At 55.0% G+C, this 21,292-nt stretch overlaps 3 protein-coding genes across 3 annotated transcripts; 2 read left to right on the top strand and 1 right to left on the bottom strand.

The window, feature by feature from the left end:
- The first annotated feature begins 72 nt into the window (after positions 1-72).
- On the top strand, positions 73-1,355 carry BJ171DRAFT_525738 (uncharacterized protein). Its single transcript, XM_053112655.1, has 2 exons — positions 73-1,077; positions 1,203-1,355. The coding sequence occupies exon 1, from the start codon at positions 111-113 to the stop codon at positions 885-887; it is 777 nt and encodes a 258-aa protein (XP_052962430.1). The 5' UTR covers positions 73-110; the 3' UTR covers positions 888-1,077; positions 1,203-1,355.
- BJ171DRAFT_253336 (uncharacterized protein) lies at positions 1,033-2,002 on the top strand. The gene has a single exon (XM_053106702.1). It carries the CDS (start codon positions 1,487-1,489, stop codon positions 1,982-1,984), a length of 498 nt encoding a protein of 165 aa, XP_052962429.1. The 5' UTR covers positions 1,033-1,486; the 3' UTR covers positions 1,985-2,002.
- An 8,204-nt stretch (positions 2,003-10,206) lies between these two features.
- On the bottom strand, positions 10,207-13,979 carry BJ171DRAFT_525713 (uncharacterized protein). The gene is made up of 2 exons (XM_053112653.1): positions 13,759-13,979; positions 10,207-13,664 (listed from the first exon to the last, which is right to left on the bottom strand). Exon 2 carries the CDS (start codon positions 13,650-13,652, stop codon positions 10,560-10,562), a length of 3,093 nt encoding a protein of 1,030 aa, XP_052962428.1. The 5' UTR covers positions 13,653-13,664; positions 13,759-13,979; the 3' UTR covers positions 10,207-10,559.
- Positions 13,980-21,292: the final 7,313 nt, after the last annotated feature.

The following is a 21,292-nucleotide window of genomic DNA, read 5'->3' as shown; positions in this document are numbered from 1 at the left end:
TTGGCGCCAATGCCGCAGAAGCCTGCAAGACCATCTCATCGACCGCAGACAATATTACGGCCGCTGCCGGAGGCCTCGCAAATGTCGTCAAGGCATTCGACCCCTTGAGTATGTTTGACAGCGGAAGCAATCAAGTCAGCAACCAGACCCGCAATGTCATCGGCACCACCATGTCAGACTCGGACGTCAAGAACATCGTCAACGCTTGCTCCAACAATATGGCCGCTTACCAGACAAACGTCATCGACAACTCACAGTGTGAGTACTGCAAGACCCACGACTGCAGCATGGCCAATATCAGCCAGACCAATGTGAATGACGCCGTTCAGCAGTGCACCATGACATCGATGGTCCAGACACTCATGGCCCAGACCAACAGCGTGGATAGCCAGGCTGTGGCATCCGCCATCCAGAAGGCTCAGGGCCTGCTCTCTGGCAGCAACTCCAGCTCCAACAACAACTGCAACTTGGTCAGCACCAACATGGACACGAGCACATACCTGAACCTGCAGAACTCGTGTGCTTCGCAGCTCTCCGCTATCCAGAAGAACCAGTTCGCACCCTGTGCCACAGCAATCGGCATCATTCAGTCCAACTCCAACAAATCATACCAGCAGTGCATGCTCGACAACAAAGCCATCACTCAAATCGCACAGGGCAATACAACCAAGACATCGAGTCAGTTCTCGTCTGACCAGACGACTTCCGGTCTCGACTCGACAGCGATCATTGCCCTGGTTGCTGCATGCCTCTGCTGTTGCTGCTGCATCTCGTCGATTGCAGCCATCGGGTACTATGCTTACCAAAGCATCGATTCTGGGAGCGGCAGCAGCGGACCGGGTGGTATGCCATCACCAGCATCCATCGTGAGCAAGCTCAAGAAGTAGCCGCAGGTGGTGGGTATGCCGAGTTGATGGAGGTCGTGCTCGGTGCAAAGAGCATATTGACGATCGAGCGATTGTCGCTGTTCAAAATGACATCACACGGGTCGTTCGCTGCTTCGTATCCTGTGCGGTTCCAGAGCTTGGAGTTGGTCGAGTTGGGTCCACAGGTGTAGATGTCGAGATTCAGCGTCTGCTGGGAAGCCAGTGTGGTCGGGGTGGGTACGTTTTGGATCATGTTAGCACACTCATCCATCGGACTGACACTACCGTCGCCGGTGGCTGCACCCGGATTCACTGGGAAGTAGTAACAGCCATTACCACCGGTGTTGTACATGCACTCGGCGTTGTTCTGGTTGATGCGTGCAACAGTATACATCTTGATGGTCGGGACGTAGACGCAGGACCATGGTGTTGTCGAGTGGGTCTTGTTGTACTGGTAGAGTCCAAATCCTCCGCCTGTGGTCAGGAGCGACGAGCAGACGCAACACAGCGCTATAACCGCCACTGATGATCCAGATTTGACTTGACATTGGTCTGCTGCGAAGGGTGTGTCAGAAAAAACGCTGTAAGGGTTTCATCCTCGGCATATGCAATAGCACCCGATGGACTCGCCGCGTAGCATCGCCCTGCAGACCCTCCAGGCAAAGACGCCCGACCACGCCGAGGTCTTGGAAGAGAGCATCTATCGCTATGCCACCACAACCTACAAGGGCGTGTGCAGCTGGATCAACCCGCAGTTCCGAGACGTATACAAATCCCGCGCCATCATGATGCTGTCGAACCTGGAGGCCATCGTCGGCTTGCTCGACTCGGGCGCTATTCAAGATCCTTCCCGGCTGGATGATCTGACACACCAGAACCTTCGTCCAGACGCTTGGCTGGCACAAGACCAGGGGGTCACCGGCACGACGGCGGCAGCAGCGGCAAACGGCAAGTCCGGAGGAGCCGACGGACAGATGAAATGCACCGACTGTGCTCGCATGGGCAGAGACTCGTATAACACCGAGTTCATCCTGGCCCAGCATCGCTCTTCGGACGAGGCCAGCACCATATACGCCCACTGTCTGACCTGTGACAAGCGGTGGAAGATTAATAATTAATATAGCTATTTATAGAAATCGGTTAGGTTAGGTTAGGTTAGGTTTTTTTTTTGTTACTATAGTCAACTTTATTCAAGAAGACAAGCCATCAGGTCCAACAGGTTGGTACCCCGGCACGTTGAGTACACAGGCAAGCCTATTTACTCCTGTTGCAGCCTAGTGCTGCCTCAGCTGCCCACAAGGTCTGAGACCAAGCGGGTGAACACATTTTCAAGCAGTTCCCACAAGGGAACAGCAGGATCGAGGGGAGGTCGGGGTGGTGGAGTGACAAGTGCTGGCACTATACTACGCTGTGATGAGGGTGCAGGGAGAGACTGCAAGGGTGGGACTACACTGGGTGTGGGAGTGGGTGGTGGTGCTGGGTGTGCACCAAGTGCGAATGCTCGGAAGGCAGTGCGGGGAGCGGGTACATGAGCAGCAAGCGATCCAAGTGCGGGAGGGGTGCGAGTGCGAGGGGGAGTGCGATCGAAACTGAGCCGGTCCAGCAGCTTGTCCACTGGTCCCACTCCGGCTATACCACTTTCCACCCAAGTCGGGTGGGCCGTCTTGAGGGCTGCGACCTTGCGGACCAGGACTTGATGCGGATCCACACACTGCTGTGCGTGGGTCCTGGTCAAGTCGATCCCGGATCCGTGTCGAGCCAGGTTCTTGCACTTGCGGTATCCAAACCTGAAGTGGTGTTAGGGATAGCTCCTGCTTGTTCTCCACTTTGACTGCACACTTGGCTGTTCTTTTGCCTTTCTGTTTGTTTGTGTGTAGCCTTGCAGTTCCCCTCCAATTTTCCGCCCTTTGCCTGTCTTTTCCGCTCCTTCCGCACTTCCGTTTTCCCGCGCTGCTCCGCTTCCTTTGTCTTCTTCGCACGCGCCGGTTTGTTTGTGCACGCGCCTTGCTGCGATTGGTTGCAATTCGGCTGCCGATCATGTGTCCCCCCACCGGTGACTCATGACCTGCCTGACCGCCCCGATTTTTTTTTTTTGTTACTATAGTCAACTTTATTCAAGAAGACAAGCCATCAGGTCCAACAGGTTGGTACCCCGGCACGTTGAGTACACAGGCAAGCCTATTTACTCCTGTTGCAGCCTAGTGCTGCCTCAGCTGCCCACAAGGTCTGAGACCAAGCGGGTGAACACATTTTCAAGCAGTTCCCACAAGGGAACAGCAGGATCGAGGGGAGGTCGGGGTGGTGGAGTGACAAGTGCTGGCACTATACTACGCTGTGATGAGGGTGCAGGGAGAGACTGCAAGGGCGGGACTACACTGGGTGTGGGAGTGGGTGGTGGTGCGGGGTGTGCACCAAGTGCGAATGCTCGGAAGGCAGTGCGGGGAGCGGGTACATGAGCAGCAAGCGATCCAAGTGCGGGAGGGGTGCGACTGCGAGGGGGAGTGCGATCGAAACTGAGCAGGTCCAGCAGCTTGTCCACTGGTCCCACTCCGGCTATACCACTTTCCACCCAAGTCGGGTGGGCCGTCTTGAGGGCTGCGACCTTGCGGACCAGGACTTGATGCGGATCCACACACTGCTGCTGCGTGGGTCCTGGTCAAGTCGATCCCGGATCCGTGTCGAGCCAGGTTCTTGCACTTGCGGTAGCCAAATCTGAAGTGGCCTGGGAGAGCACCGAGTCGCCATCGGACCATGAACATGAGCATGATCATGGATCCTTGGTACCCGCGAGCCTCCCAGAGTCCCGACATCTTGGTCGACGGGGTGCAGGCGGCGGTGAGCTGCTTGGAGCGGTCGAAGCCGTTCTTCATGTGGTCCTCGAAGATGAGGGTCTTGATCGGGACGGGTTGGGGTCGGGGCGGTCCTGGCGGCGGCGGCTGGTGTCGGGTCTTGCCTCGGTAGATCTCCGTGGCCGTGAGGGAGTGGTCGGCCTCTTGTCGGCGGACCACCATGGCCCAGTGCTGATCGGCTCGGACTCCTTGGCCGAGGAACTGGTCGGGGTGGTACGGGCGCAATGATCTTGTTGCGCAGGATCATCGACAGCATCTTGTCGCCGTCAGAGACTTGGTCGTCCCAGCGGGCCCAGTTCTGCAGGGCCAGCATCTTGACACGGACCGACATCTTGGGGAGGCCGCAGTTGAGGTGCATGGCACCGACGGGAGTGCCGGGGACCGACGCGGAACATGGTGCGGAGGGCCGTCATCTGGGCGTCGTCGAGGCGGTCGCGCAGAGCCGGGTCGGGGATGTCCATGGCCATCCCGTATTCGAGGGTCGGCCGCACAAAGGTCTTGTAGACCTGGGTGATGGTCTTGGCCGAGACCTTGCCGAGGGTGATGCCGAGTCCAACCACGGTGTCGGTGACCATGTGGACCTTGCGGAGGAGCTTGTCGAACTGGAGGTCCGGGCGGAATCCGTCAATGTCGACCATGACACCGAGGTAGCGGAACTGGAGGACCTTGGGCAGCTCGGTGCCGTACAGCTTGGCGGGATGGAGCTGGTCGACGTTGCAGGCCGAGTACAGCACCTCGCACTTGGGAGGCGAGAAGCGGTAGCGGTTGTCGATGCTGTGGACGTTCGCAGATATCGAGCATGGCCTGGGTGCGGCCAGCCGGACAGATGAGGACACCGTCATCGGCGAACCAGAGCGAGTTGACCCGGAGACGGTGGTGGCGACTCGAGGCAAGCACAAGTCCGTCCTCGGCTCGGAGCAGTCCAGGCAGGTCGTCAATGTGGGCACTGAACAGAAGGGGACTCAGGACCGAGCCTTGGATGAGACCCTTCTGCAGCCACACAGGCTGCGACGTGCGGCCCTTGCTGGCGACGCGGACAAGAGTGCGGTCGAACATGGCCCTGAGGACCCCGACGGCGACCGGACCAGCACCTCGGGCTGGCGATCTTGTCCCAGAGGCGCTCCCGCCAGACAGTGTCGTAGGCGGCCTTGATGTCGAGGAAGACCAGGCTGTACTCGTCGTCGCGGATCTTGTTCATGCGGACAAGAGCGTCGAGCGAGTACACCTGGTCGAGGGTGCCTCGGTCCGGGCGGAAGCCTCCCTGGGCAATGTCCATGATGCCGATCTCGCGGGTGAGGAACGGCAGCAGGACTCGCTCGGCGATCTTGCGGAGGACCTGGGTCAACCCGATGGGCCGGTACATGGCCGGATCGAGGATCGAACCCTTGTTCTTGTAGACCGGGTGGATCAGGACAGTGTTCCACTCGGTCGGGACGACGGAGGCCTTGAGGGCGGCCAGCAGGATGGCCCGGAGCCAGGGAGCGACCACGGGAGCGACAGGGTGCAGCATCTCGGCCTTGATCTTGTCCGGGCCGGAAGACTTGCGCTTGGGGGACTTGACGATGGCATCGGCCACCTCGTCCGACGACAAGCGGGGAATGGATCGATCCTCGGGGAGCAGGCGCGGAACAGTGTCCAGGGGTCTTGGGCCGACGGTCCGGTCAAAGGCGGCTACCGGGGGTGTCCTGGGAGTGCGAGGAGACCTTGCCGTAGTGGACCACAAGTCGCTCGAGGGCCTCGTCCGAGTTGTCGAAGTGGAAGGCGTCGTCGAGCTCCTTGCGCTTCTTCATGGCGGCCAGGGACTTGGCGACCTCGGAAGCGTTGAGGGAGTGCAGCTTGTTCATGGCCAGGGTCTCGGCTGCTCGGCGGGACTGGACGATGAGGTTCTTTTCTTGTTTGCGGACAGCGCGGAGTTCGGCGCGCTTGTCCTCGGCGACGCGGAGGGAGAGCCCGGGCAACTTGAGCTGGTAGATGAGATCGCGGCGCCTCTCGCGAAGCTGCCGCATCTCGGGGATCAGGGCCGGGTCCTTCCAGACGGTCTTGATGGAAGCCTTGCCGATGGTGGAGTCGGCAGCGGTGGTGATCAGGGCGATCATGATGGACCAGGCGCGGTCGATGCAGTCCTGGGCCGCACTCTCCGAGATCGGAATGACCGATCCCCTTGAGATTGGCCGGAGTGCAGCCTGGATGCGCTGCAGACCGCGTTCGCGCTCGTCCAGCAGCGCCAAGAGGTACTGGGCGCGGACGGCAGGATCCTCGAGCTGGGCGATCTTCCACTGCCACTGGTCGACCTTTGGGTAGTACTTTGGCTGTACCCGCAGAGTCGCCCAGATGGGGAAGTGGTCGGACTGGCCACGGAAGGCACCGGCAGTGTCGACCTGCAGCAGCGGGTCGTTGTTGGCCTGGCGATGCGACACAAAGATGTAGTCGATCGTTGTCCAGCTGGGACCCCGCTGCCGGGTGTGGGTCGGGATCACAGCTGGAGGCACAACGCGGAGACCGGCGCGGGAGACAGTGTCCTCGAGGATCTTCTCCCTGCCACGGAGCGGCGTGGGCAGTCCGCTCAGGGCACTGAGGTGGGCATTGAAGTCACCCACCACAATGACCTGGGCGTCGGGGAGGGCGGCCTTGGTGTGGATCGACTGGAGGGCCTCGCGGTAGTCGTCCAGCTTGAGGCTCGGGGACAGGTAGAAGTTGCCGATGTGGATGACGTGTTTGTATGTCACCCACATGGCGTCGCCCTTGTCGCTGACTTCAATGTTGGTGAAGTCGTGCGGGTCGATCCTGGCCGGGTTGTAGAGGATGGCGATGCCTCTACCGGCGCGGCAACGGGGACCAGGGACCTTGACGGCATAGCCACAGAGAGGGCTGCGGGGTTCGAGGTCGGCGAGGGTTTCTTGGACACCGACAAAGTCGATGTCGTTGGTGTCGATGAGGTTCTTGAGTTCAACGTCGTTGACGTTGATGCCACAGACATTGAAGGAAGCGACGGTCAGGGATGTCTGGGCCCTGCCGCCTCCCTGCGAGGGGTGTGGATTCATTGGAGTCGTGCAGCGCTGCTGCTGGCCCGGGGGCCCTCTCCTTCAGAGTCAGTGTCCATGACGGACAGCGGGACTCTGTAGGCGGGGTGAGGCTTGCTGGGCTTTGACGAGGCACCAGCGGCGGGGGCAGCAGCAGCAGCGACAGCAACGACAACGGCAGGGGCAGCGGTAGCGGCAGCGGCAGCGGCAGAACCAGGGACCTTGGGGACGGCGGTGATGTCCGCCCGCTTGACCTCCTTGCCGGACAGGGCCTTCTTGAGGAGCGAGTCGTACTCGTCGCGGTACTCCTCGGGGATGCGCATCTGGATGCAGCGGCGGACAGGGGCGGTCTTGGCCTTGGCTGCCTGGCGGAGGGACTTTGCCATAAAGTTCTTGATGGCATCGGATCGGGACAGGGCCAGTCCATGGTGCTTGAGACCATGGATGACGTCGTAGGCCGGTACGACCCTGACCCTGCCATGTGTGGACGACAGCGACTCCAGACGGGCACCAAGGTCGGCCTTGTTGGATTTGTCGCGGACAAGGACCTCCATGACCGTGGCCTCAGGGAAGTTGATCTCGGCCAACTCCCTGGTGTCGATGCCGCATCGCTTGAGGTTGCGGCGGACACTGCCGAGGTCGCCACAGCGGATGCCCTCGACGTACAGCCAGTCCATGTTGGTGACGGCCTCCCTGAACTTGTCGTTCCGGAGCTCAGAGTTGGCGACCGTCCCGGGGACAAGGACTGGCTGGCGGTGCTGGTTGGGCTGGATCGGCTTGGAGGAGCCTGGCATTCGGCCGGTGGTCAGCATCCTCTTCCATTCGTCGAGCTGGCTGGCCTCGGACATGCGGCCGACACGGCTCTCGGCCTCCCGAACGTTCTTCAAGAGAGCGGCCTTGTACGAGGGAGCCGGGGCGGAAACAGGGGCAGAGCCAGGCAGGGAGCCGGAGGACTGGGTCTTGGAACCGGGGGACTGGGTCTTGGGGGTGGCAGTCTTGTTGGCAACAGACTTGCGGAGCTGCTCCGTGGCACGGCTGATTGCCACATTGGACTTGGCGATCTTCTGGACCATGGCCTTGGTGGCAGCATCCATGTTGTCGGCCACGAGTGCCTCGAACAGGATGCACTGCACCCGGTCAGCCTCTCGCTTGAGGATAGCGAGGGCCTCCTCGGGTTTCATCGCCGGGACGGCAGCCTGGGACGGAGGAAGGGTCTTGGCCTTGACGACGGGTCGGGGCGGAAGGGCGGGCCTGGCCTTGGGGACAGGGGACGCAGTGCCAGCAGCATCAACAGCTCGACGAGCTGGATCGACGGGGTCAGCAGTGGAAGCAGGGACAACTCGAGTGGTACCTCCAGAGGCACCACGGGGGACGGCGCGCTGCTTGTCCATGGTCTTGAGGCCGCACTTGGTGTGGAAGTTCTCCTTGAACTTGTCCGAGAACGCATCCACAAACAGCTTGCGGGACTCCTTGGTGGTGCGGCTCATGTGGGCCCAGAACTGGAAGGCCGACATCTGGCCGGGGCAGGGTCCGTCCTCGAGGGCCTGGGGACACTTGAGCTGGAACTCGTCCTTGCCGTGCTTGACGACGATCCAGGGATCGGCCGAGGCGAGCTTGCACTTGCGGCACAGGACAGTGCACTGCAGCTTGGCGGTCACGGCCATCCACAGCTGGTTGTTCATCTTGGTGACGTCGATGATCTGGGTTGCAGCCTTCTGATCATCGACGTCGGACGAGGCGTGCCACTTGCGCCAGAACTCGTCGCGCCAAGGAACCGAGACGACGTCGGCACTGGGCTGGACAACAATGTCCATGGCACAGTGGTCTTGGTGGGGAGCGGCGGAGGAGGACACGGGAGCCAGGGACTCGGCAGGGTGGTCTTGGTCGGCACAGGAGGACGAGGGCTCAGCGTCAGGGTCTTGGTCCGGGCTGAGGTCTTCTTCGACATCGATGTCCTCCAGTTCATCAATGTCGACGGCGGCACGGGCGGCAGCGCGGTCCAAGGGCGGGAACGAAGAGTCGGGTTCGGCCGGGAACCTGAACTCGGGCGGGGCCGGGAGCCTGGACTCGGGGAAGGACACGGACGGGAACTCGGACTCGGGGAGACGCTCGTCATGCTCCGGCCTGGGGAGCATGGTCATTGCGTCGGGCAAGGACAGGCGACGCTTGGCGGGGGAGGAAGGGGTGGCCACGGGTCGCTCCTTGCGCTTGAAGATCAAGCTGCCGACAGCGATGGTCGAGGCCGGGAGAAGGGACTGCTGGGGTCTGTCCTTGGACATCACTCAGCAGTGGGGAAGGGTAGGGAACAGGGAGAGTTGGAGCGAGGGCGGGGAACTGGAGAGGCAGAGCTGGAACAAACACAGAGGTGAAAGCAGTGTGGTGCAGGCCACACGGTGCAGCAAGAGCAGGACAGGTGCAGCAGGAGCAGGACTGGTGCAGCAGGAGCAGGATAGGTGCGGCGGTTCGCAGAGAACTCGATGTGCGATGAACCTGTGTTTCACGATCCGATCCCGCGTTGGCGATCCGAAACTCGCATTGGCGATGTCGGTCAAGCTGGTCTTCCTCGCTGCCGTATTTATCGTTTCCCAGTCTGCATCGCCGCCAGCGTCAAAGATCGTGGGAATCGCCCCAACCAGACCTATCTGCCATCGTGATCGACCATCGTGATCGACGTCACAGTCTGCGCACCGATATCGCACGAATCAGCATCGACGATGACCAATGCCATCACCACCCACGGCGAATGCATTACTCATCCACGACACATGGTTGATGCAATTCACATCCCATGACACCCCAGACGCAGCTTTCCCACGGTAGATACGCCCTCGGATACCCCAATCTGAGTCAGTTTGGGGGAGATACGAACCCGATGATCGGAGTCTGAGATCGGAATGGCATGTGGGATGCCAGGTCAGACTCATCATCCATGCTTTGAGATCGTGGATATGCCATCATCTGTCAGTGGTCTCAACCTTGGCGAAGATCATTGGTTCATCCACCATGCACCACAAGTAGATTGGCATGGCTCCAGTCACAAATGGGTCAACTTGGATGCAGCACCTACCCCAAGACAGCATGTTCCCACGGTTCCAAGTCCAAGACCACTCCTCAGAGTACTCTGCGTTGACTTGTCACATAGTCAGTCTGAGACGCCATGACGTCAATACTCTTGCGACCACTGGTCCCAACCAATGATGGCAGTATGTGGCCGTGGAACAAGAGTCACACCCATCATCCAGGATCAGTGTCAGTGTGGTTACAGTTGTGTAGTGGTATCAGTGATGGAGCAGCCAGGTGTACTGAGCGAATTGTCAAGATACACTCCCACCCAAACCAAAGGCCAACAGGCAGAGCATGTAGAGGGAGCGTGAACAAGTGCGGCACTATGAGCCTAAACCCTCTAAGCCTAACCAACTCAAGCCGAGCCTGCTGTGATAATGTCACTGAGATGTGGCAGTGGTCTGGACATTCTTGATTTTGTACCATCGGCCAAGGCATGTAGCCTCCCCGACAGTGTGTTTTTATTGAACCAATGCGTCGACAACAGGAAGAGAAGTCCAGCCATAATCGCAGGAGTAGAATGGTCAAACAAAAGGGTACTGAAGAAGAACTCAGAAGGCCAAGAGGACAGATAAAGGCACTGATGTGGGTACTAATACTATATAACGAACGGATATCATTGAAAGGTACTCATTGAAGGGGGAACACTAAGGAATCAACAGAGGAGCTGAATTCACAAGTCAGTAGGATACTAATTGGGAAACACATCGACATACTGATACTGTAAGGAAGTGAATCAAAAGCAGCACAGATGCAAACCCTTATTTCTGTTGGCTTGCTTTTCTCTCGAGGCCACGGTAATTCTGTGTGCCACTGGAGCTGGTTTTCTCGACTTTCAAAGGGGCAAGGTACTGGTGCTTATCAAGGATGCTGCCGATTCGGTACTTGATTTTGTGTTCGCTCACAGTATTGTCGCAAACACTCTTGACAGAACGGGAGACCTCGTCAGTTTCGATCCTGTCCATGCAGGTAGATTTGAACCACCTGAAAAACTCAAGTGAAAGAACCGGCTGTGCAATGTTGAAATCGGTGTTGTTGAAGCCCTCAGTTTCGGGCGGGTGGATAATGTAGGTCGAATCAATGAACTCGATCAATGTATCGGCCTGGGTGGGTACTCCAACTACGCTGCTCTGGCTCATGATTGAAGGTCGAGTGCTGAGGAGTGATCCACCATCTCGGTATCTGGGATACCACTTGCGCATAAGGCAGTGCATCGCGTTGATGTACTCCTGTTGTTCAACGAGGTTTCCAAGGGTAGCGTCCTTCATAAAGAGTGGTTTCCCCGGATGCTTAGCGCGATAGTCGTTGAATGCCTTTTGATCCAAAGCAAACTTGGACAGGTATGGATTGATCACGATTCGGCGCCGGATGGAATCGTGCCTCATGAGTTCAGGCACGTTGATGTCCTCTGGGTTGCACATCATCATGAACTTGATGCTGAGCTCCCTGGATTGTTGGCCTTGGTAGATATCGCGGAAGGCGACCTCGTCACCACCGACAAGGTTCTTGATTCGCATGGTGTTGAGGGCTCGAGGTTTGTTCGATTTTTGTTCAAGCTCCGAAATATAGACGAAGCGGGAGCCAACGATGGATGCCAGCTCAGGAGTTGCCGCAGAGCTACTTTGAGTACTTGTATGGAGGTAGGAGCTGGTCAACATGCTGGAGTACACCGGGCCAAGGGTCATCCGGAGAATCTTGGCCATAAGTGACTTGCCGTTGGAAGAGCTGCCGATGCCGAGGACCAGGAACTGCTCGTCGTTGTTGCCATCCAGGAGACTGGCAAAGTAGCGCATGTTCCAATCGAATTGGTCCGGATCCACAAAGATGCTGCGAATGATTTCGTTCAAGTGATCCATGGCTCTAAGAACGGCTTCAGTCCCTTGGTCGTTGTAATAAGCGCTCGACCACATCGTGAAGTAGTCCTCGGGTCTACTGGGTCGAAACACCATCGTGGTCAAGTCCAGGGTTCCGTCCCTGGTGACGTGCAGCAAAGGATTCTTGTTCCTGCGTTGCTTGAACTCGGGAAACTTGACCGACAGTTGATGTGACAGTCCGCCATTGACGAGTTGGCTTACAAAACCAGAGTCCACCATCTTCTGTTTCATTCGCTCAAAGTGGCCGATGGTTTCTGCAGAATGTGGAAGGTCGCGTCCTTCGAGGTCCGAGTACCACTCCAGGGCCCTCCTGAAGATTCGTCTCAAGTAATCGAGCACAAGGTTGTTGAGTTCGCTGTTGCCGTTGGACCTTTCCCAGTACACTCCGTTGAAATGGTACCAGTTGCCGGGGCGATCACGATCGTGCAACCAGACGTCCCCGAACACAGAAGCAAGGAAATCAAGCAGCTCGGCGTTTCCAGTGGTGTTGGTGAGATAATCCTTGAAGCACAGAGCTGCCTGAGCAGTGACATCCTGAAGGTAGGGGGTGGGATCGTGAAGGTGGGCAATGCTCTTCCACTTATCGTTCTCCGAAAGGGATGAGAACCTGTTGCTGACACACTGGGTATTCATTTGCTTGATGTACTGGGTGAAGCTGCTGGAGGGATTGCTCCACATGTAGCGGTCGATGGGGAATCGCTTTGGGCCTGTTGGGTCCTCGACATTGCAATTTGAGCATCGGAATCGGAATCCTTCGGAGGTGATGGATCCACTGAGCACGACTCCACTGGTCTTGCAAAAGAAGCAGGAGCCATTGAGTTCAATGTTGAATCCTCTTTGATCAGTCTGTGGACTGAAGCCGGTGATGAACGAGCTGGCAAATGATGCTGCAATGATTTCCTGGACGTCGGTTTTCATGACCTCCATTTGATCGTCTACATCGACAGTCGAGTCCGATAGCTTGCGATGCCACGTCGCCAGGTTGTTAGCAATGTCACTGTTGAGGGTTCCGTGGACAGACTGACAGTGTCCAGGCTCAAGTGTGAAGGACATAGCTGCCGGGAAGTATTCGAGTGTAAAGGTCGAGTGGATATCTTCAGAATCCGACTGTTCGCAAATCGGACATCCCATACTTTGAACAATAAACTGGCCTGTTGCTTTGAACTCGATAGAAACAATGAGTTCGGGCTTGATCATGAACGGGACCGACCGCAAGGCTCGGGACAGTGAGTGTCCTTTTCCAGAACCGAGACAGTCGGTCATACTATCCCAAGAGACATTCGAGACGTCCTGCAAGATCGAAGGAATGGTGGCGACACCACTACTTCCAGTACCATCAAGTTGGTGTCGAACGGATCGGCTTTGACGGGTCAAAGGAGTCCCTTTGTGGACCGGAACAGGCTCGGCAATGTTGCATTCCTTTTGGAGGGCGAAGGTGAGGGCTCTCCAGGCCATAGGGCGGTAGGTCTTGCTGCTAGGTGTCCACTGAACAGTAAACCCTTGTTCCTCCGAGGCAGCCTGACACTCAGGATCAGTACAGCCAACCTTCACCACTCCATGAGAAATGGCAATATACACCTTGGGGATCAAGTGCTCCTTGTCTTGCGAGTGCAGGGAGAGGTAGGGACAGCAAAGGCGCTTACAAAAGACCCGACACTCCCTGGGAACTGCATCAACCAACAAGCAACGAGTCCAGTCGAAATCCTTCTCAGGCTTTGGAAAATTGTAAATGAAAGACTTGTCCTTTTGAAGCTGCTTCTTGAAAAGATCAAGGACCACAGTCTTGAAGTACACAGGCATGGGGGACATGAGATCCTGATTCTTGGGAACGGAAGCCTCGGGATCATCCAGAACAACAGAGTCCGAACCCTCATCGGAACTGACAGTGTCTTGGACTGGATCGATGATAGTATCGGCAGATTCAGTGTCCGAAGTGCTATCAAGGTCGGGCGGAGGGTGATCGGTGACGGCGGCTTGCATGGTCGAACGCGACTGGCATCATGATACAAGACACAACAAATACAAATCTGTTAGTATGGGACACAGAACGAGACGGCGAGGACTCATTGGTGATATGTTGGCTTACACTCAGCTTAGGAATTTGGCAGGTAAGAACCACAGGAGAAGTTGAAGGGAAGAGAGAGGTGACTAGTTCGGGGGACTTTGTAGACAGGGAGCGAGACGGGATAGAATCGACCAAATTGTAAAGGGCAGGTGTGAAGGGCGGATGGAAGGCGTGTGAAAGAGAGGTAGATAAGAGGAGCAGGCGGATAGTAGAACAGGAAAGCTAAGGAAGAACGCTTCTTGTTCCGTCTGGAGTGCGAAACTTGCTGGCGAGCGTTGGCCTATTTATAGACCGGGGACACCCCCGGGGGACGAGGTGGGCGGAAGCCGTCTCCGGCGGGCGACGGGGGCGGTGTAGCACCGAGGACTGAGAAGGGGGTGTGCGAGAACAGGCGAGGTGCAAGCGAGGGAGGCTTGCCACAGCCCAGCGGCATGTGTTACCCGATGGCGTCATCGGGGAACCACCCAGAGGGCAAGGCAAGAGCACGCGGTTAGCCACGCGCGTAAACAAAAGGCGTGGAAGGAAACGATTGGTGCGCAGAATGGCGGAGGGATCGGAACCGTTCCGGCTTGGTGCCGGGTGAACGGAGAGGCGGCTAAACTACGGGTAAACACCGGAAGAACTCCGGGAGCGCATGGGACGGAGTGAGGGAAACTGGAAGGAGCAGGGAGGGGTGAGAAGGAGCAAGACGGGACCTCGGATAGATGTAGTGGATGGAATCATTGTGTGTACATAGTCAATGGACATTGAAACCTAGAACGTGAGATGAAAGATTGAGCACAGAGTGGAAGGATAGCGCGATGGAGCTCATGCCATATGGATGGAGACAGTGGGAATACGAGAGAAGTACGATGTCAGGGATAGCTCCTGCTTGTTCTCCACTTTGACTGCACACTTGGCTGTTCCTTTGCCTTTCTGTTTGTTTGTGTGTAGCTTTGCAGTTCCCCTCCGATTTTCCGCCCTTTTCCTGTCTTTTCCGCTCCTTCCGCTCTTCCGTTTTCCCGCGCTGCTCCGCTTCCACTGTCTTCTTCGCACGCGCCGGTTTGTTTGTGCACGCGCTTCGCTGCGATTGGTTGCAATTCGGCTGCCGGTCATGTGTCCCCCCATCGGTGACTCATGACCTGCCTGACCGCCCCGATCTCTTGTTCATCTCGCATGCATTTGCCCCAACCTTATACTTGACCAATCCGCTTCTTGGACGTTGAGTCACATTGCTTCGCCTTTGCACGTTTCTCCTGCCAGGTGCTTCGCTTTTCCTTGCGCCTCTCTCGCTTTGGTTCTCTGCCTGTCTCGGTGGTCCTTCTCGGCCCTCGTTCGTGCTTCGCCCCCTTCGCCCTGCTCGATCGCCCACCTTTCCCTCCCTTGGCCGCCTTTCGCTTCCAAGTCCGGACTTGACTATAAATAGCCTGACCGCCGCGATGTGTAGTCGAACCTCAGCGTTCAAAATAGGACTAAATAAAGCGCCTTCTACTGCATCCTGAGAATTTCCTGCATGTCCCACGTCGAGACTGATCTGATATTGAAGGATTCTTTGTCATCCTCGTTCCCTCAGAGGTCTCCTTCGGACAGTCAAATTGTTTTCGCTAAGCTCACTTCGAGGTGCCGTACTCATAGCCGCTGAGTCCGCATTTGATTATGACAATGACTCATATACAGAGCTCTGACACTTGGAAGGAAATGTGCAATGGAATGCGTCAGGGTGTATATCTACAACCGATGATTCACTGATCCTAAACCATATACCAAAGGGAAGAATGAAAATAAATGACATGACAGTGATGGGTCTATTGTCTGATGCCTAACCTCTAGAGCCTAGTACTATGGGGGAAGTTCCGGAACTAAAGGACATAAACAATTCATGGGCTGTCGAGAGAGACAACGATATGATGGTGACGGAGAACCAGGCGGAATGAGGCTGAAATATTGGGAGAACATTGCTGGGGGCTAGTTTGGATCTCCCTGGGATCTTGATCCCTTGGTCGCTGAGGATATTTTTTTTATTTCCGACCCAGAGAGCCCCCAGGCAAAACCCAGAGGACATCCCAGATCCCAGATCCCAGGTCCACTATAGAGTGACCCCATAGAACTGGCCAGATCATATAGATCCAGAGATCCATCCGACATACCATCCCATCCCATCCCCGATAGGCCCTGGGATCTCATAATGGGATCTGGGAAGTTCCCAAAGGTTCCTGCAGGCGACCAAGCCTCTGAAGAAAAAAAAAAAATCAAAAAAACCTCGGAGAATACCCAAGCCCTGGGATCTGTCAAAGATCTTGCTGGGGCCTAGCTGGGATCTCCCAGAGATATTTTCTATTTTTTTTTTCTAACCCAGGTGGCCCTGGATAGATCCAGAGGACATCCCACTTCCCAGATCCCAAGCCCACTATAGAGTGGCCCCATAGAACTGCCCAGATCATATAGATCCAGACAACCATCCGACATCACAGCCCCGATAGGCCCTGGGATCATTGGAACCAACTGGAATCCATTGGAACCCAATGGAGCCCACTACAGCCCGCTGGATGGCTTCACGTGCACCTGTGAAGTCAATATTGGGATCTGGGAAGTCCCAAGAAGACCCGGCCGACCAGGCAGCCTCTGGAAAAAAAAAACCTTGGGGGATATCCAAGCCCTGGGATCTTGCTGGGTTCTTGCTAGGATCATGCTGGGGGCTAGTTGGGATCTTCCTAGGATCCTGATCCCTCGGTCTTTGAGGTTTTTTTTTTCTTTCCGACCCAGGCAGCCCTGGCGAGATCCCAAGGACTTCCCAGATCCCAGATCCCAGGCCCACTATAGAGTGGCCCCATAGAACTGCCCAGATCATATAGATCCAGACAACCATCCGACATCACAGCCCCCTCCACTCCCCCCTTCCCTCGTCATACCAGTAACACATGTAGAACCGAACCCACGCTTCTCAGTCGTATTGCGATGATACAATTTCGTTGCTGGGTCACAGTGGACACTCCTGTGTTTCCCAAAGACATGAACTGCCACTGGTAGAGCCACCGCCCTTCGTGGGCCGATGTTTAGCCTATTCCCACGCCCTTGCCTTCAGCCTACATATACGCCAACAGTTTAGGCTGACCACAATGAGAGTACGTTCATCAGGGTTAGGTTAGGTTAGAGATTAGACCTTAGAGTTTAGGTTAGAGGGCCAGATGGATGACACAGTTGTTTTTGACTGGGCTTCTGTGGTCAGGTCAGGGTTAGGTTCTGGTTCCGGTTTGTGATTTCGATGTTGGCGTTTGCATCCCGCATCACCGTGATTGTACCTCATATCAGTATAGGCGAGGATGGGGGCACACCACACCACACAACCATCCACAGCTTGCACCATTCCTCTCTATTATGGAACACTATGTCCAATCGACTACCATTCTAAACTACTATGTGTTTCTTATCATTCTTCAAGTCTTCATCTTCTTCTGTGTCTTTCATTTCTTCTTATTGATCATGATTCAATTGGGAAGGTAGAGAATCATACAGTATCAGTATCAGTATCAGTATCAGTATCAGTATCAGTATCAGTATCAGTATCAGTATCAGTATCAGTATCAGTATCAGTATCAGTATCAGTATCAGTATCAGTATCAGTATCAGTATCAGTATCAGTATCAGTATCAGTATCAGTATCAGTATCAGTAGTAGTATCAGAGCAGTAGTAGTAGAACATATGTATGAAGATCAATAGAGGGTAACAGTGCTATGCATTGTGAGGTGCAGGATTGACCGACGGTCAGCAGTTGCCTTTGAACCTAGACATTGTCTGGATGGCTCCACGTGCACCTGTGATCTCATTATGGGATCTGGGATCTTGGAAGTTCGAAAATACCCGGCCGACCAGGGAGCCTCCGAAGAAAAAAAAACAAAAACAAAACACAACAATAAAACTGGGAGAATATCCAAATCCTGGGATCTTGGGAGAACATTGCTGGGGGCTAGTTTGGATCTCCCTGGGATCTTGATCCCTTGGTCGCTGAGGATATTTTTTTTATTTCCGACCCAGAGAGCCCCCAGGCAAAACCCAGAGGACATCCCAGATCCCAGATCCCAGGTCCACTATAGAGTGACCCCATAGAACTGGCCAGATCATATAGATCCAGAGATCCATCCGACATACCATCCCATCCCATCCCCGATAGGCCCTGGGATCTCATAATGGGATCTGGGAAGTTCCCAAAGGTTCCTGCAGGCGACCAAGCCTCTGAAGAAAAAAAAAAATCAAAAAAACCTCGGAGAATACCCAAGCCCTGTGTCAGGAATTGGCGAGGGCAGGGCAGGGGAATCAAGGGCAGGGACAGGGGAGCTAGGACGGGACGGGAACAGGGACAGACAAGGAGAGTGATAATCGTTTATTAGAAGTGATAATTCACTAGCGTTCATCAGGAGGGGAGCGGGGTGGTCTATTTAAGTCTATGCCTACTCCCCCCCCCGCTCGCCCTTCGGAGAATATATTTAGTCTCCGATCCTATGTTTCCCACGGTCATGAATCATGACCATGTGGCCATGCAGGGTGGATCATGAGTGACGTGTCGCGCGACTGTCAGTCACGTTCATAACACCCTGGGATCTGTCAAAGATCTTGCTGGGGCCTAGCTGGGATCTCCCAGAGATATTTTCTATTTTTTTTTTCTAACCCAGGTGGCCCTGGATAGATCCAGAGGACATCCCACTTCCCAGATCCCAAGCCCACTATAGAGTGGCCCCATAGAACTGCCCAGATCATATAGATCCAGACAACCATCCGACATCACAGCCCCGATAGGCCCTGGGATCATTGGAACCAACTGGAATCCATTGGAACCCAATGGAGCCCACTACAGCCCGCTGGATGGCTTCACGTGCACCTGTGAAGTCAATATTGGGATCTGGGAAGTCCCAAGAAGACCCGGCCGACCAGGCAGCCTCTGGAAAAAAAAAACCTTGGGGGATATCCAAGCCCTGGGATCTTGCTGGGTTCTTGCTAGGATCATGCTGGGGGCTAGTTGGGATCTTCCTAGGATCCTGATCCCTCGGTCTTTGAGGTTTTTTTTTTCTTTCCGACCCAGGCAGCCCTGGCGAGATCCCAAGGACTTCCCAGATCCCAGATCCCAGGCCCACTATAGAGTGGCCCCATAGAACTGCCCAGATCATATAGATCCAGACAACCATCCGACATCACAGCCCCCTCCACTCCCCCCTTCCCTCGTCATACCAGTAACACATGTAGAACCGAACCCACGCTTCTCAGTCGTATTGCGATGATACAATTTCGTTGCTGGGTCACAGTGGACACTCCTGTGTTTCCCAAAGACATGAACTGCCACTGGTAGAGCCACCGCCCTTCGTGGGCCGATGTTTAGCCTATTCCCACGCCCTTGCCTTCAGCCTACATATACGCCAACAGTTTAGGCTGACCACAATGAGAGTACGTTCATCAGGGTTAGGTTAGGTTAGAGATTAGACCTTAGAGTTTAGGTTAGAGGGCCAGATGGATGACACAGTTGTTTTTGACTGGGCTTCTGTGGTCAGGTCAGGGTTAGGTTCTGGTTCCGGTTTGTGATTTCGATGTTGGCGTTTGCATCCCGCATCACCGTGATTGTACCTCATATCAGTATAGGCGAGGATGGGGGCACACCACACCACACAACCATCCACAGCTTGCACCATTCCTCTCTATTATGGAACACTATGTCCAATCGACTACCATTCTAAACTACTATGTGTTTCTTATCATTCTTCAAGTCTTCATCTTCTTCTGTGTCTTTCATTTCTTCTTATTGATCATGATTCAATTGGGAAGGTAGAGAATCATACAGTATCAGTATCAGTATCAGTATCAGTATCAGTATCAGTATCAGTATCAGTATCAGTATCAGTATCAGTATCAGTATCAGTATCAGTATCAGTATCAGTATCAGTATCAGTATCAGTATCAGTATCAGTATCAGTATCAGTATCAGTATCAGTATCAGTAGTAGTATCAGAGCAGTAGTAGTAGAACATATGTATGAAGATCAATAGAGGGTAACAGTGCTATGCATTGTGAGGTGCAGGATTGACCGACGGTCAGCAGTTGCCTTTGAACCTAGACATTGTCTGGATGGCTCCACGTGCACCTGTGATCTCATTATGGGATCTGGGATCTTGGAAGTTCGAAAATACCCGGCCGACCAGGGAGCCTCCGAAGAAAAAAAAACAAAAACAAAACACAACAATAAAACTGGGAGAATATCCAAATCCTGGGATCTTGGGAGAACATTGCTGGGGGCTAGTTTGGATCTCCCTGGGATCTTGATCCCTTGGTCGCTGAGGATATTTTTTTTATTTCCGACCCAGAGAGCCCCCAGGCAAAACCCAGAGGACATCCCAGATCCCAGATCCCAGGTCCACTATAGAGTGACCCCATAGAACTGGCCAGATCATATAGATCCAGAGATCCATCCGACATACCATCCCATCCCATCCCCGATAGGCCCTGGGATCTCATAATGGGATCTGGGAAGTTCCCAAAGGTTCCTGCAGGCGACCAAGCCTCTGAAGAAAAAAAAAAATCAAAAAAACCTCGGAGAATACCCAAGCCCTGTGTCAGGAATTGGCGAGGGCAGGGCAGGGGAATCAAGGGCAGGGACAGGGGAGCTAGGACGGGACGGGAACAGGGACAGACAAGGAGAGTGATAATCGTTTATTAGAAGTGATAATTCACTAGCGTTCATCAGGAGGGGAGCGGGGTGGTCTATTTAAGTCTATGCCTACTCCCCCCCCCGCTCGCCCTTCGGAGAATATATTTAGTCTCCGATCCTATGTTTCCCACGGTCATGAATCATGACCATGTGGCCATGCAGGGTGGATCATGAGTGACGTGTCGCGCGACTGTCAGTCACGTTCATAACACCCTGGGATCTGTCAAAGATCTTGCTGGGGCCTAGCTGGGATCTCCCAGAGATATTTTCTATTTTTTTTTTCTAACCCAGGTGGCCCTGGATAGATCCAGAGGACATCCCACTTCCCAGATCCCAAGCCCACTATAGAGTGGCCCCATAGAACTGCCCAGATCATATAGATCCAGACAACCATCCGACATCACAGCCCCGATAGGCCCTGGGATCATTGGAACCAACTGGAATCCATTGGAACCCAATGGAGCCCACTACAGCCCGCTGGATGGCTTCACGTGCACCTGTGAAGTCAATATTGGGATCTGGGAAGTCCCAAGAAGACCCGGCCGACCAGGCAGCCTCTGGAAAAAAAAAACCTTGGGGGATATCCAAGCCCTGGGATCTTGCTGGGTTCTTGCTAGGATCATGCTGGGGGCTAGTTGGGATCTTCCTAGGATCCTGATCCCTCGGTCTTTGAGGTTTTTTTTTTCTTTCCGACCCAGGCAGCCCTGGCGAGATCCCAAGGACTTCCCAGATCCCAGATCCCAGGCCCACTATAGAGTGGCCCCATAGAACTGCCCAGATCATATAGATCCAGACAACCATCCGACATCACAGCCCCCTCCACTCCCCCCTTCCCTCGTCATACCAGTAACACATGTAGAACCGAACCCACGCTTCTCAGTCGTATT

The sequence above is a fragment of the Polychytrium aggregatum genome (assembly GCF_025602895.1).
Source record: "Polychytrium aggregatum strain JEL109 chromosome Unknown BJ171scaffold_59, whole genome shotgun sequence".
Classification (NCBI taxonomy): Eukaryota; Fungi; Chytridiomycota; class Chytridiomycetes; order Polychytriales; genus Polychytrium; species Polychytrium aggregatum.
Note: the sequence above shows the minus strand (reverse complement) of the source record. Positions and strands in the feature narration are given on the sequence as shown.

Coding starts and splice junctions, on each gene's coding strand:
- BJ171DRAFT_525738 (XM_053112655.1), top strand. CDS start 111: ATGTTTGACAGCGGAAGCAATCAAGTCAGCAACCAGACCCGCAATGTC.
- BJ171DRAFT_253336 (XM_053106702.1), top strand. CDS start 1,487: ATGGACTCGCCGCGTAGCATCGCCCTGCAGACCCTCCAGGCAAAGACG.
- BJ171DRAFT_525713 (XM_053112653.1), bottom strand. CDS start 13,652: ATGCAAGCCGCCGTCACCGATCACCCTCCGCCCGACCTTGATAGCACT.